Source organism: Perca fluviatilis, chromosome 2 (assembly GCF_010015445.1).
Source record: "Perca fluviatilis chromosome 2, GENO_Pfluv_1.0, whole genome shotgun sequence".
Lineage (NCBI taxonomy): Eukaryota > Metazoa > Chordata > Actinopteri > Perciformes > Percidae > Perca > Perca fluviatilis.
The window spans coordinates 14,029,934-14,045,347 of record NC_053113.1 but is presented as its reverse complement, the minus strand read 5'-3'; the positions used below and the strand labels follow the sequence as shown (position 1 = coordinate 14,045,347).

The 15,414-nt window shown below is 42.2% G+C and overlaps 1 protein-coding gene across 2 annotated transcripts in view; it reads left to right on the top strand.

Annotated features, from left to right (window-relative positions):
* Positions 1–515: 515 nt before the first annotated feature.
* The window catches only part of nova2 (NOVA alternative splicing regulator 2), an 85,063-nt gene continuing 70,164 nt past the window's right edge, over positions 516–15,414 (top strand). Inside the window, exons 1-2 of one of the 2 annotated variants that reach the window (XM_039822634.1) lie at positions 517–1,538; positions 4,404–4,472. In XM_039822634.1, the coding sequence (XP_039678568.1) occupies positions 1,382–1,538; positions 4,404–4,472 (226 nt within the window). In that variant the 5' untranslated portion in view covers positions 517–1,381. Of the gene's footprint in view, positions 1,539–4,403; positions 4,473–15,414 lie in introns of both variants that reach the window. The other variant, XM_039822643.1, reaches the window with a different exon arrangement.

Here is a 15,414-nt window from a genome sequence, read left to right as displayed (position 1 = left end):
TTCTCGCTTTCTCTCTCACGATGCCTTCAGGTGACATCGAAGATTCGGAATCCACAAGTTGGTTCGCATGCAAGCGACTACAACACGGCAAGGACGGGGATTTTATTTTTGAATTGAGGTCAAGAGATGACATTTTTATTTGATGAAAGCCTATTAAGACGTCAACGTGTTAGCCTATTTGTTTTATTGCGCTTCCTTTTGACTTTTGTGCACTCTGCACGAAAACCTGCAGAGTGTTGGGGGCCATGAGATGGTTAAAGACCACTGATGTGATGTAGGTTAATCAAATCCAACGACATTGTTTTTTTTTCTCCTTCACCACATCATAGCTCGATCTTGTAAACAAAAAAGAAAGACGCTCAAACTCGACAATACATTTCCAGGAGCAACGTTTCAAGTAATTTTAGGCTTTATTTCCTGATGAAAAAACAACAACAACAACACAGAAACACACAGACAAGTCGCACTTTTACATAAACATGTGGGAAACCCGACTTTACGCGAAGCCGGTGAAGGCATCGCGAGGCCCTGTGACGTCGGCCGCTCCCCTGCGCTCCCTCTAGCAGCCAGTCAGAGAAGGGATGCTCTGAACGCAAGACTGCAGCATCTTCACCGAGAGAACGAGCAGGGAAAAAAAAAACACGTCTCTTTCTCTGTGTGTTTTTCCAACTCCACGACTCCGGACCCTCTTCACCCACCCCGTCACCCCTGGGTGTCTTCATGATCGGAGCCAGAACAGGATAAGAAGAAAGAAATTATACTTATATAATAGCCTACAAATAACGCATCGGATTTTTATTTTTTTTTTTATTATTGCTTCAACGACCTTTTTTCTTTCTTCGGTTGATATCGCCTCTTTGTCCTTCGGTATTGTTATTTTATTTTATTTGTTGTTCCGTTTCGCTGGCTGTTGCAGAGGAGCGCCACCATCCCTGCCATCCTGACATGAGTACGCTCTTTTATCTGGTTGCAGCGGAATGACACACATATCCTAGCTCTCATATCAGAAGGTTGATGGAAGATTGACGCTCCATCTGCACGTTTTCAGTAGCCTATAGACCAATCTCCATCTGCAGAGGTTTCGGAATTTTTTTTTTTTTCCGCTCTCTGACTCGCTCATCCGCCACTCCAGCGTTTCTTTTCTTTCTGTCCCTGCGCAGCATCTCTGTACGCACGGCGCACTACGGAGAAACGCGCAGCTAACCTTCTCCGTCCGTAAGAAACAGGCGTATTTTTCTAATTCCCCAAATCGATTTTCGCCTTCTCCGAGGACTCATCTGTACGGCTACGCTGCGTGAAAAAAAAAAAAAAAAGAAAAGACGAGAAAAAGGGGGGATTTAAAACGCTAACGCAGCCCAAGCATCCAAGAGCAAGCTCGAAAATGATGGCCGGCGGAGCAGTACAGCAAAACGGGATTTTTTCAAATCCTCACCATCACAATCAACAACCACACATGGAGTCCGATCCCCCGGACTCACGTAAAAGACCCCTGGAGACTCCGACGGAGGCCAGCAGCACCAAACGCACAAACACAGGAGGTAAGAGCACCGATGGGGATGCGGGGAGCTGTTCGGGATTTTGGTGAATGTTGCTTCGTCCTGAAGGCAGGCAGAGAGAAAGGAGAGCAGGTTGATCTGATTCTTGACGTATATGTAGGCTACACACAGGCACGCTGCAGCTCAGATCCACAGACTTGTGTTGCAATTACGCAGCGATATGGGCTAAATATAGAGAGCTTCGTTATTTCATCCGCTTTCTAACGAGTGACAGTCATTTTCCCATCAGCATTAAAATAACGATTAGCCGCCGCTTTAGGTGGAAAAGAGGAAACAATGAGAGGGTCTGACGGGGACGGGGGATTTGGAGGGAAGTCGCCGGTTCCCCCTCGCTCTTATCCTGACTGTTTCAGCCTCTTTAGATCCGCCGAATTGGGTGTTTTTATTTAAAAAAAATTTTTTTTATTGCGTTTTAAGATTTACGCGCAGCCACAGCGGCCATGCTGGAGCCCAAAAAAAAAAAGTGTAAACAAGTGAAAGCCAGATCAGGCTGGTGCGTGATCGCAGGCTCTCATCCCGCAGACGGATGACCTTGTGATAATCTCACACACCAGCCACCATATCGCCGCTTTGTGTGCAATTACACAAGCGGATAAACAAGCGGACTCACATTAACAGCAGGCCCGCGGGGGGGGGAGGAATCCAGAGCGGCTCAGAATGCGACAGTGTCTCCGTGTGTTATTGCAGCATGTCGGTGCCTATGTGTATTCATGTGCTGATTTTAATAACAATGCAGCTGGAAGGGAGAAAATACTTTCTCTACAAATTTTTCCCAATCGTGTTTACTCTCTTATTCTCTGCTTGGATGTCACCATGGTAATCACCATATTTGGTTTTTGTTTACATGCTGTCATGCGCCAAGCATTCCCATCACCCGGCATTACAACCATCATGTGGGCTATCTTGGCCATGCACCCCTCCATCATGGACATTTGGACATACACTACACCTTTAAATGTGTTATTTACACAACACCAATTGGGAGATGGTTTACATGCCACTAAATATTTTTGAGAGAACAAGGCTCACTTATAAAAGTTTTAATTAGAATTTGTAGGTTTTAGGCGACCCAACATTGAAGTGCAGACTGTCAATATAAACATGTAGCCTTAGCCTACTCATATTCTGGACGCCATGTTCCTTTAAGAGAAATATGTTTTTAACAAGACTGAGAATAATATCCCAATTTTTGAAGTGGCAGATGTGTTTATAGAGCCGACCCTTCAAAGTCGAATTAAGCATCAGACGGTTCATCAAGATTTGGACTAAACTTACATTTTAGGTGACCTGCAACTTTGATGCATAAATTGGACTGGCTTTAGTAATATTCTTTAAATGAAGTTCCATGCAGCTGCTATGTTGTGGTGAATGTGTTTAAATTTGACTGTTTTCATGTAAAAAAACAAAAACAAACAGCAAATACAAATATGTTTCATGTCAGCGCAGAGATATCTCTAAGACCGTGTTTAGACCCTGTGGAGTATATGGGACATTACAACTCTCCACTGAAACACATAAATAAAATGCTTTTAATGTTAGCATATCATTAAAGTCAAATGACCTGGTTAAGTATTAAGACAAATCTCACATTTATTCAAATCAATTAGTAAATCAAATAGGCAAAGAAAATGGGATTTCACTGCAGGTGTTTCTGCAGGTTTGATCAGGGAAGATCTCCATCATGTTAAAGGTGGTCAACATGACTGGATGGCATCTGGACAGAGGTGTCATTACTGGCCTTGCTTATCAGTCTCACGTTGAAATGGCCACAAGATTTCCCTGACAGAACTTTCCCTGATAGAATTTTTGATCTATTAGTTCAGTGCAAGCAGGTGTGATGGTTACTGTTTAAAATCTTAACAGACCCGTAGAGTTCGAGTGGCCTGTCCCTTTTAGTACACAATGACAGGTGGTACAATACAAAAAAAATTACAAAAAATAACGAGTCTTAAGCGTGACCCATAGAGAGTTTTTTTTTTTAAATCTTTTTGTAGATTTTTTAATTACTTGGCCCTTTTTTCATCAATGGCAGAAAAAGTCATTTTTTCACAGTTTCTTCAGTCGTCCTCGGGAGTAAATAATTAGACAGAGAGAGGTTAGCGAGCGTGGTTTAACTGTAGATCAATGCGCTCGGAGCACTAAAAGGCTCCTCCTCGCTGTGTGCAAGGCTCCCCCCTCAGGGGACCATCCTCCACTCCTACATCACACTCAGACAGCTCGTCCATTTAGACAAATGAAAAGCTTGGGATGATGATGATGATGATGGTGATGGTGATGGTGATGATGATGATGATGATGGGCATGGCCGACCAGGCTTTTACTCAGGCAGAGAGGACGGCCCCCCGGCCGCCGCCAGGTCAACACTCCCTCAGCCGGCAGCATCAGGCTGATGGTCACCTGACATTTGTTTGAAAAAGAACAAGTGGCTCCCACGCACACGTCACTCCGCAGCCCCTTGAGATAGTCAACAAAGAGGAATCAGAGCTTGGTTGCGGGTCTTTTGTGAATTTTTTTGCACTGACTCAGTTCTGTTTAAAATAAAAAAAAAAAATGTCTCTTTGTTCCAATTACATGCCAAGACTTTAGTCTTGATTGTCTCTATTATGACAGCTTCAATCAATTAAATGACACCGATGAGATTAGCCCATACTTATTTTTGAGGAAAAAAAAAAAAAGCTTTTCACTGAGAGTATGTTTTTGCACTAATATTTTTAAGCTGCACCCAGGCTGCAGTTTTAGAGTTAAAGTCAAGTCAAAGTGCTGCTAAGAGATCATAACAATGGTTGTTTCTCTGTATCATTAGTTTACGCCACACACTCCCCACCCCTGTGCTTCCTCTCTCTGTAGTGGCCTTCCTGCAGCCCCTATTTGAAACTGAAGGCATTGTATTCCCTCACCAAGAAACTGAGACTCATGGTAAGAGAGACTTTGCTTTTGATCTTCTACCTGTTTTTTTTTCTTTTTTCTTTTTTTTTATCTTTACTGTAACCTTCTTCAATGCAGGAATGATTCAGCAGTGACAACACGTACATGTTGTGTTCTTGAGGGTCAAATTATGCAGAGTGAAATCTAAATTTTAGGGCATTTCAATGACGAGGTCTGACCTGCTGCCTGACATGTAAATAGGGCTTAAAGTAACACCCTCATGTTCTACTCATGATCCAGGATAATGCATGCTGATATTGTTTATATTGTATGTTTTCAGTTCCATAACATCCATTTTCATGCTTATTTTTTTGGTATACAAATTCAGTGTTTCTTTTGTCATGATACCCAACATTACTGCACAGAGGAGTTCTGATGACCTTTGACCTCATGCTCGCCATGCCATCAAAGCGTTTGGGTTGATGACTGCTGATGTACCGTCGAAATGTTCATTCTCTGAGTGTGTTCGAAGTTTCATACGCGATGGCTACAGTACGCGCCGTGCGACCGCTGTGGAGCGACTGTAGGTGTGACCTCTTTCCTTTTCCCACAGGTAGACTGAAGCCTAACGTGTAGAGCTCTAACAGAAAGAAGAACGCTTTTAAATTAGAAATATTTCTCTTCGTCTGAGCAGGAAATCACGTTTGGTTTTCCTTCGACAAACTGCAGCTCGGATATACTTTGAAATGTAAGGTATAACGCCTGGGCAAAGTGTTTTCTGTTCATGTCATTCAGATCTGTGTGAACGAGAAGGGAGAGTAGACATTTAATTAATTCATTCTTTAATTCAAAGAAGACAAGAAAAGATAGACTTGGATTTTTTTCCTCTGACATTCCCGTTGGTTTGTGTCCAGGGTTTATCCAAACGTGTGTGTGTGTGTGTGTGTGTGTGTGTGTGTGTGTGTGTGTGGGGAAAGAGCTGGTCAGCTGTCAGACAGTAGAGATACAAGATGACGTGGGTCCACTATAACCCAGAGGGTCATAAATCACAACTACATCACAGCTAAAAGCTGAAGGTCTTAAAGACGAAAAGATCAATGAGTCGCTGCAGTAGCTGCTGTTCACAGCACCCCCCCCCCCACACACACACACACCCCCACACCCACACCCACCAGCCCTCTAATCCCCCAACCCAAAACCATTCTCATCTCTGCGCCTACCCTGCCCCTCACCCCGACCCAGCAGTCCCCCACACACACACACACACACATTAAAGGAATTCTGATTCCCTTCTTATCATGTATATAATGATCAGAGACTTTTAATGTGCTTATTGTTAATATTTGATTTAGTTTCAGAAGTTTAAACTTGGATCATTTTCAAAGCCGGGCTTGATCATGGTTGGCTTAATTAGTAGTAATCTATCATTCATAATTCAAGGATCTGCTGCCGTCGGCCAATCGGGGTTTAGTGTTTGATGTAGACCTACATTATTACTGAAAAAACTCATGAAGAATGTATTCTTTTCTTGAAAAGTCTACTATTTTACATGCATAACTGAATATCGGTGAGGAGAGTTTACAGCAACAGCACTGAGCTCTGAAAAGTCTGAAAAGTTATGCAGTGTGTGCTTTGAGATATTTAATGACACTTTGTTTAAATTTGAGCACTTATAAGTCTCAAAATGATAAGAATTCAATCTTTCAATCGTCACAAATTTTTTCTTGGTGGAAAACAAACCATGGGAGGCTAAAACTTTCCACTGATACTACAAACAGATAAAGTATTTGTTTAGGGCCCTGGAACAGTATGACCAATACTGATACTTAATACCTAACAGCAGCCTCTCCGTCCAATAGAAATTACTTGGATTCAGTTTCGTCAAATCAAATGCAGCTTTCAGGGGAAAAACTGCGTGTGTAAGCCATTAAGAACTCTTATGTAAGCACAAACAAAATAAATTGGATTTTTTTTTTTCTTTTTCAATTTTCACGGTCAGAAAAAGAACATGTGAGTGGGGGAACGCCTACAGGTTTAACAGTCAGGGAAAAGTTTGCTGACCTGGACGTACAGACCTTCCAGTCCTTTCATCACTTTATATTATAGTCTCTTCTCTTCTCTCCTGTCTGTAAGATATAATACATTCATTTAGTAAATGGATGGACTGGCAAGCTGGTGTTGCGAAGAGGAGGAGGGGGGGGGACTTGAAATGCCCTTGCCAAGTGACATTAGGGGACTAGCAGTACGCCGGAAGAGTGTGCGCGCGTGTGCGTTTGTCGGTGTGTTTTATTTATGACGTAAGTTGCAAAAAGCAGAGATGAAGTTTAATGAGAGTGTGTGTGTGTGTGTGTGTGTGAATGATGTAGATGCACACACTTACTGCCTGCTGTGTAGCGAGCCTTGGCTGTACGAGACAGGCCCTTTGATGCTATTGATCCGAGTTTTTTCTGTTGCTCCTGGAGCTGAGTGGAGCATCTTTTTACGTCGGTACAAAGGAGAGCTACCTTCCTCGCATTGATTGGCTGTCCGCGCTGAGGAGGAAGAAGCCCCACATTTGGCTTAGAGCAATTGAAAATAAACCCCAGGCTGAGGGGGTTCAGTCCTAAATACATCTAAGAGTGAGCCAGAATACATAGCAATAAGTTGATATTTTAATGAAATAATAAGTCATCAGAACTGTTAAGATGCGTGTTTGACAAAATATACAGAATTGTATTTTTTTCCTACATTGAGCGTTGAATGCTAAGCAGTCGTTTTTATAAAATGCAAAGCGAGCGATACGGCTCACACTCGTGCTTTCTCCTCGTGCAGCTTTCAGAACACGGCGTTCTCCTCTGCGACACGCCTGTTTTGTTCACTCGCGAGCCTGAGCCCCTCATCCTCTCGCCCTCTTCCATTCTCTCCATCATCCTCTCCTCCTCATCCATACTAATCATGCTCTACTTCAGACCATCACGACTGCACCCTCCTCCCCCTCCTGTCCTCCTTCAGCCTCGTCCTTCCACCCTTTCGTCCTCCACCCATCCCCTTCATCCATCGCGGGGCTGCCCATTGACGACGCTCGCTCGCTCAGAAACCGTTTCCGTGGCTGTCGATCGATTTGCAGCCGCCGCCGCCGCCGGCAGGACTCTGCCAGTGGTAGCTGCGACTCTCCTTCTCCTCCTCCACCCTCTTCTCTACCTCTTTATTTTTTTTTCAAGGCACTGCGTCAAAGTAAAAAAAAAAAAGAAAAAAGAGAAGCCATTGTACAGGGTGGGGTGAAGGCGCTGAGAGGTGGGAATGTTGCCACAAAGGGAGGCGTGCGATTGGTGGAGCGAGACGCCGGTCGCAGCTAGCTGGTCGCTGATAGGTGAGGAGAGCAGGGCGGCGATGAATATGGATAAGGGAGCGATGAAAGGGCTGATGCAGCGAGGGCGACTGGAAGGGCCCCCTCCTCTGAAATAGCCTTGGTCCGTGAACAATACACATCAGTTTTCACACACACACACACGCACGCGCACACACACACGCGCACGCACACACACTGCTGGGAGAGAAAGGAGGCGGCTGCTTCAGTTATCTTTGTTAGCGTAGCCACCATGTCCGCTTCGATTTCTACGCAGACGCCCTGATGATAGGGATCGTTCCAGTATGGAGACATTTAATTGGTTCTCCCTAAACCATTCATACTGAATTACTTTGTGGCTTTTTATTTCTGATAAATAGATGGCGGTATTACTGTTACTGACCAGGACTTTTTATCTTTTTTTCTATTCTATTCTATTGTATTCTATTCCCGCAGAATTACCCATTCTGTGAATCTATTTTTTTTTAGCTATCATGTTTTAGAATTCCATAATTTATTCAGATTGTTGCCGCGCAATGTTTTCAAATGACAAGAGCCACTTATTATGTTTCTTTATAAAGAACCGAAATGCCCTCCATTTTAAAAACAGCCTCTCTAAGAAATTGATTGCTGGCATGAAAACAAAACACAGCATTATATGCTGCTGGTGTTATGAGTCATCTTGTTATATTTAAGAGAAAAAAAGGGTCCTTTTTTTAAGAGCACACTAATTAGTCATGGTCATGGTGACACTGGCTTAAAAAAAAAACTTTCAAACTGTAGATATGTAGCATTTAGGAATTAAATCCCTCAGCAGTCACTTCAAGCAGGTCATTGGGCTGTACCTGAGTCTATGAATTAGACTCTTTCCACATTTCTTTTTCAAATGACAGCTTCTGAATCAAGTGATTACGAAATCTGAGCACCTTGTGCGCGCTGAAAGTTTCCACCAAATCTAAATTGAATGAATGACGTGGGAAAAGTGAAATATTCAGACGCTGCAGAGGCAGAGACGATAAAGATAGAGGTATTTCCTCCTGCTTGCCCTTCCTCTGCGAGCTCTCTGTGTTCATGAGTGACGACGGCCATCTTTCAGATCGAAGACAGCTGGTCAAAGCCTCACTGCTGGAGAGCTTTACATGTTTGTGTGTGTGTGTGTGTGCGTGTGTGTGAATGCTACCCCCCAACAAAAGAGTAGAGGACTTGAAGGGGTGTGTTAGACAAAGCCTGCCCCCCTTAACTCTCCCTGCTTAGGGGAGATGAATATTTTCCAAGTCCCCAGAGCTCAGAGCCTCCATACCACAGCCCCCGTTCATCAGCCAGGCTGTGTTCACACTGCTGCACTTCGCCCCCCCCCCCCTCCACATCTGACGTTTCTACACAAAGCTGCACAAGATCCTGGTCTGGACCGCTTGGGTATTTTTGACCCATTTTAGTTTGAAAAGACAGATTGTGATACTTTTGGAATGATTGCCAATATTTACAGCTCATGGGATCCCTCAGCTGTATACTCTCGTCAGTGTGGAAATGTATCTCAAAGAGCCTTCGGACCATCATGCACCACTGAAACATCAGAAGATTTATTGTGTTGCTTGTGTGAATCCTAAATAAATAACATCTGGTTGTATATCTGTTTTATAGGAGACCAATGTTGGCCAGATCTGTTGGGAAACTGATACCTTCCTATATAATACCAAACAGTAGTGGTTCCTCTGTGGTTAATATTAACTATGTAATTTAGTACTAAAACATTGAATTTGAAAGCCGCCAGTATTTGTGTCAGTGGCGTGGAGAAGCATTCCTCTCAACACAATAACTTTAGTCTCTGTAATGGCACAGGGAGCTATCAACAATTCAAGTTCTGACACACACTGTTACAGTAAATGTGAAAAAGTCCCAAAAAAACGTCTAGAGAGCAATCCAACACCCAGTTCTAGCTTTAATGTGTATTTAACGAATGTGTAACTGTAAATCAGTTACATTCAGTCCCCCTTTAGTCACGCCCTCTACTTCTGCTCTGAAGAGGTGACATTAGGTATTGTTTGTCAGAAGCATGTGAGGAAAAGTAACAGAACATGAGAACGGATTTGTGATCTTCAGCCCACCCCGCCCCTGCAGGCCCATGGACACCAGATCCCAGGATTTGAGCCTCCAATCCCCCAGCATGGAGAGCCTATTCTGGGCCTGGCGGGTCCACAGGGGCCTTAACAACAGATTGGACTGTTTACTCATCCAGTTATGTCGTTGTGGACCATTTATTATTTATCGTGAACGACCTCTAAGTCTCCAAAAAAAAGGATCCCAAATCTCCCTTTCTTGACCCACAGAGCCTTTTAACATAAACACACACACACACACACAAACACACATACACAGACATACAGTACAGTTTGATGAACTTATGAAGACATTTTCATAACGTACAAACACACAGCAGGGTGAAAAGTGGTTACTCTCGCTTGTGCTGCTGGTACACTTCATAACAAACTTTCTGGGAGTGGTGGGTTGGCCATTGTCAAATCCTTTTTTTTTTTTTTTTAAAGGAAATGTGTACTTCCTGTGAGTGTTGTAATGTAGGGATTTGTGTGTGTGTGTGTGTGTGTGTGTGTTGCTTAGAGTAGTGAAAGCAAAGACCCTCGTCATAGCAACCAGTAGGGAACCCTGTAGTTACACAGCTGCAGACACACCATATCTCCACACACACACACACACACACACACACACACACACACACACACACACACACACACACACACACACACACACACACACACACACACACACACACACACATATATATACAATTACCTGCTCTACACTAGTTGAGTAGTTTGAAGTTGTAAACCTCCATTCTCTAGCCCAAAAGATAAATTTCTTCGTTTTTAACTGTGACTCGTGTGTTTGTGTTTTGTGTTGAAGTTGGATAAGACGACCGAGTTTAATCACCTAGCATAGCTGCGAAAGTCCCCCCATTATTCATCATAAAGCAGGTCGATTTCCTATGTAAATACTGTGAAAGTATTAAAATGCTCAATCCACAGAGAAATGCACACAGCCCGTATTTAGAAACTGTGCCTTTAAACAAGCGGTCAGGACTTCTGTATGGTTGCTGATACAGTCAAACTCGAAGGCAGTCTGGGAGGGAGGGGCGCTTACAGTAATACAGGGGTTGAATACAGGTATATTCAGACAGATAGTATGAGAAAAATAATGTTTTTGAACATCAAAGCATGTAAACATGTTCTAGTAGAAACACAAAATACAGGTATGAACCTGAAAATGAGCATGACATGGGACCTTTAAGGTAGACGATCCAACCAATATTTGCGAAGCATACTAAGGCCCTACTTAACTCCTGAACTTAGGCATAGCTTGTGCCATAGCCTGCTATTCTCCTTATCACATTAAGGTCATTGTTCATCCTTTTAGGAACCCCACAAAATACTCCCTCCATACATGCTGATACAACCTTAAGACATAATCAGTAACAATCACCATATCTGTAATTATGGTGTTTTTCTTGTTCTCACTTGGACTGAAAGTTTACATGCTCATTATGTTGTCAGCGTGAAAGATGCGCTGCACACATCAGGAGGCTGAGACGCTGGATCTTTGATGATGCTTCATATCAACAAGTGCTAGAAAAAAGTAGCAGAGAACAATGAGTGTGACATCACGCTGAGACATCAGCCATCAACCAGCAGTGTGTTATTTGTGTAGTTTTAACAGCCCAAGTAGCCAAGGACATTAATAGGTTCAACACATTGTTCTATCTCAATTTTAAATGTGCTTGTTTGAATTATATTTGCCTTTTTAACTGTATTTTTGCTTGCTTTAACTGTAAGGTGTCTTTGAGTGCCATGAAAGGTGCCCATGAGTAAAATGTTTCGTCAGAGTTGTTATACAGCGGCAGCCACTGTGGTGCATACAGCAAAAAATATGTAGAATGCTTACGGATTACAGTGCATTACTTTACGTAGCTTTTTGTTCGAATGGTTCATGAGAATAGCGTTTGACTTCCATGTTTTTGGGTTGACCTCCATCATACCTCCACTTGCGGGGCCTCATTTTAAAAATAAGTTCTGAATCAGTGAGCATTTGTTGTTGGATTCTTGTAAAAGTGAATTTATTTATTTTTTTTTCACCAGAAGCTTTTTTACTGTTAATCTTTTTTTTCTTCCAAAGAATAAATTATTTCAGGTCACCCCAAGACATGTTGCTCAAACACCCACAAGTGGAGAACTTTCTTAACCATCACTTTTTAATTTGCTGAGCTGTGAGAGGGAATATGGCGTGGGTGAGTGTTAGGTGACCTCGATCGGATTTTGAGGTTAGTGCTGACACTGATGGCTCAGACGCGGCGAGCACAGCTTCCGGCTGCTTATTATGCCTGGTTAGATTGGCATGCACGAGTATCACCTGCACCCCTGGGATGTGGGATGACACACTGACGGGAGCGCGGGGTATAATTACACATAATTAGAATTTGCAACTGTGACATGTAGATAAACGAGGCTTGGCTTTTACAAAACTGTGATAAAAATGTAATCAAACTGTGCTCTTCTTCGTGGGTGGATGCTTCACACCGGATCAGGAGGACAGTAACGTGAGTGGCAGGATAATTTCCCAACATTAGGATTTACCTTTGTGTTCTCCACAGGGAAGTTCATAAGGTTAGAGCAAAATAGTGAACAATATGTTATTCTCTCCATAATGCAGCATTCATGTTAAAAAAAAACAAAAAAACGTAGAAACTCATTGTTTAGGTTACAAAAGCCTCCGTTCTAGTGTTTTATCCTGTGAGCCTGTTTTCTTCACTCCTATAATTTGCGGTTTATCAGCATGACCCTATACAGTAGACTCACAAAACTAAATGAAGCCACAAAGTGTGATTTGTATTGATTCAGTCTTTTACAGTAAAACTGTCAAAAGTCAAATTTGCTGGGGCATACAAGTTTAAGAGAATCTGCTATGTACAGTGCACACAGAGTCAAAACAGCACAACCTTAAGTACAGAGCAGGGTTTTAGTTTGTACAAGAGGCTCGTTAATGTTGCACGATAAGAGCTTTTACTTTGAAACCAGATCGATCATTAAAAAGAGCTCAACGTGTAGATGCATTACTTTTGGTGCTTGAACCGTTATATGTCAGAGGCTTTTAAAAAGAGCAGATAAATCTGATAAAACTAGAGGAATGCTGATAAAACTTTGTAAACAGTATCATTCAGTGTAGTGCAGTGTGGGAGGAAGAGGCAGATAGTGCAGCCCAGTTTTCAGGTTGTTGTTTTTTTTCAAGTTCATATTTATTAAAATTGAGTCATGGCAGTTATCTCAAAGTGTAACTCAATCTGTGTTACATAACCCTGTTAACAAACCCGACACTGGAGATCTGCAGTGCTGTTTGATGACAGATGCATTTAATGGTGTTAATGTTTGTATATTTTTATGCATTCCGAGTGTGTGACATAGTGTTCCCAAAATATTTTCCGTATGAGAAATAATCGATGATTGGGATCTACAGTAAAACATTAAAGATGCAGTCAGTTTTTTTTTTACAGCTTGCAAAGGTTACATTTTTTTTGTTGCAGCATATATAAATTATTGTTTTACTGTTGCCATGGTAACATGTACAAGTGTTACCATTCAACAGATACAAGTGATGAACATGAGTCACTCATTATCCTCTTATATACATGATGAGTCATGTTGCCAAGGTGTGTAGGCTTGTTTATGAGACATGAGAACAGCCTGTTTGTGGAGTGTATGTGCTTGTATCTGTTTTTTGCTGCAGACACGCTATTGTATTTGTGTGTGCATAAATACGTGTGTGTGTGTGTGTGTGTGTGTGTGTGTTTCGTATTTACCAATTCCCCTGCCTTATTAATACTGGCTGTTATAATTAGCTAGCCTCTATCTAAAGCAGGTCAGTCCAAGGCTTCGTACTCAAAGTGGGTCACTGCAGCACACTGAGGAGAGGAGAGGAGAGGAGAGGAGAGGAGAGGAGAGGAGAGGAGAGGAGAGGAGAGGAGAGGAGAGGAGAGGAGAGAAAGAAAAGAAAAGAAAAGAGGAGGAGGAGAAGAGGAGAAAGGTAACGAGGAGAAGACAGACAGTTTTAGGCCACAATGTGACATTTCTTCAAGCTAAAAAACAAAGTGCTGCTGTGAGCGAATAAATGTCTCATCATTGTTGTCACTACGCAGCTAATTAGCGATTGCCATCTTGACTAAAATAAAAATATGATGACGGACAATAGAACGAGGAGTTATAAACAAAGTATTTCATCAGGAAACCAAGAGGTTGGTGAAATTCCAAAGTGCAGCTTAAGTTTGACTCTAAGCGCTCAGGGCTCGGCCCAAAAAACATGCCACAGCCATCCAAAACCGAAAAAAGGTTTGAAGGAGAAGCAAGTCTGCTGCAAACAATCTGCTGAGAATAATAGGAACAAACAAACTAAACAAACATCCTCGAATCACAAACAAAATATAACTTTCTTCAACTGAACTGCAGAAAGTGGAGAAAACTAATACGGAGCTTAGTAATCATGCTTCTAGCTAAGGTTGTACAGTATATTTGTTATTGGGTTAGTGTGCAGTAGCTGTATGGTTGTGCTATGTTTTAATATTTTGTTCTGACCTACATCTTTGTAAGTTTGCCAGGTGGCTATTTGCATGCTTTGAGCGACTCGTGTACTCAGATCAAGTAATTTATACCTCTCACATGGCTTTGTTTCTGAGAATAGTAGTAAAATTTCAGGCAGGAGATAAAGGACAGAAGGAACAAGCAGATAGATGACAGAAGGATGAATAGATAGTTGGATTTTAGGACCTAAAGAGAAAGAAGAAGTTTGTTGTGAAGAAGTTGAGATGAGGGTCATTATCATTTAGGTGTTTTTCTATTTTGGAAACATCCCGTTGGAACTCCAGGCAGTAAGAAGTCCGAAGGGAAGAGCATTTCATTTAACACAACTCACTGAAAACAGCTTGCTTACTAATGGCGATCTGGGGATTCTGATAAACACAAGCTTTTAAAAAAAGGAGGCTAAACTTTCTTTGACAAAATAAAAAAAAGTGAGTAGTTTTATCTCTCCTCTACATCCATGTCTGAGCTCCCTGCGGTTTGTATTTCATCACTAGCAGAGCTGAGGAAGGGCAGGGGAGTGTCAGGTTTCCTGTCTGTGTGCTCATGCTTTGACTTGGCTGAACACTCAGAGATGAGAACAGAGCCCACCCAGTATTTAACACTCTGAGCACTTTACTACTACCATCCCTCTGCACACGGCACACACATTTGGTGGAGATGGAAAGAGAGTTTCCTGAGATTAAGGCTGCCCCCTCTTAATCGATTAGTTATTATTATTTATCGGTCGTTTGGTCTTACAGGCTGGCTACATTTAAAAAAAACTCCTGAAACACCACCTGTTTAACACAGCCTACAACCTCCTTTAGCTTAGCCACAGTAATTCTGTAAAGTGTCCTGGCTATATAAATAAAAGTTATTATTATTATTATTACATAGTGTAACGTAAGCTGAGCGGACGTTCCAACACTACGCTTTCACTATAATCAGTGAAACGAAAGCAGTGCATAGGGATGCGTATGCTCTGCGGAGATCCTCTCTACAACCATTAAAATAGGACGTAATAGGTCTTCTGTTTATATTTTTTACACTT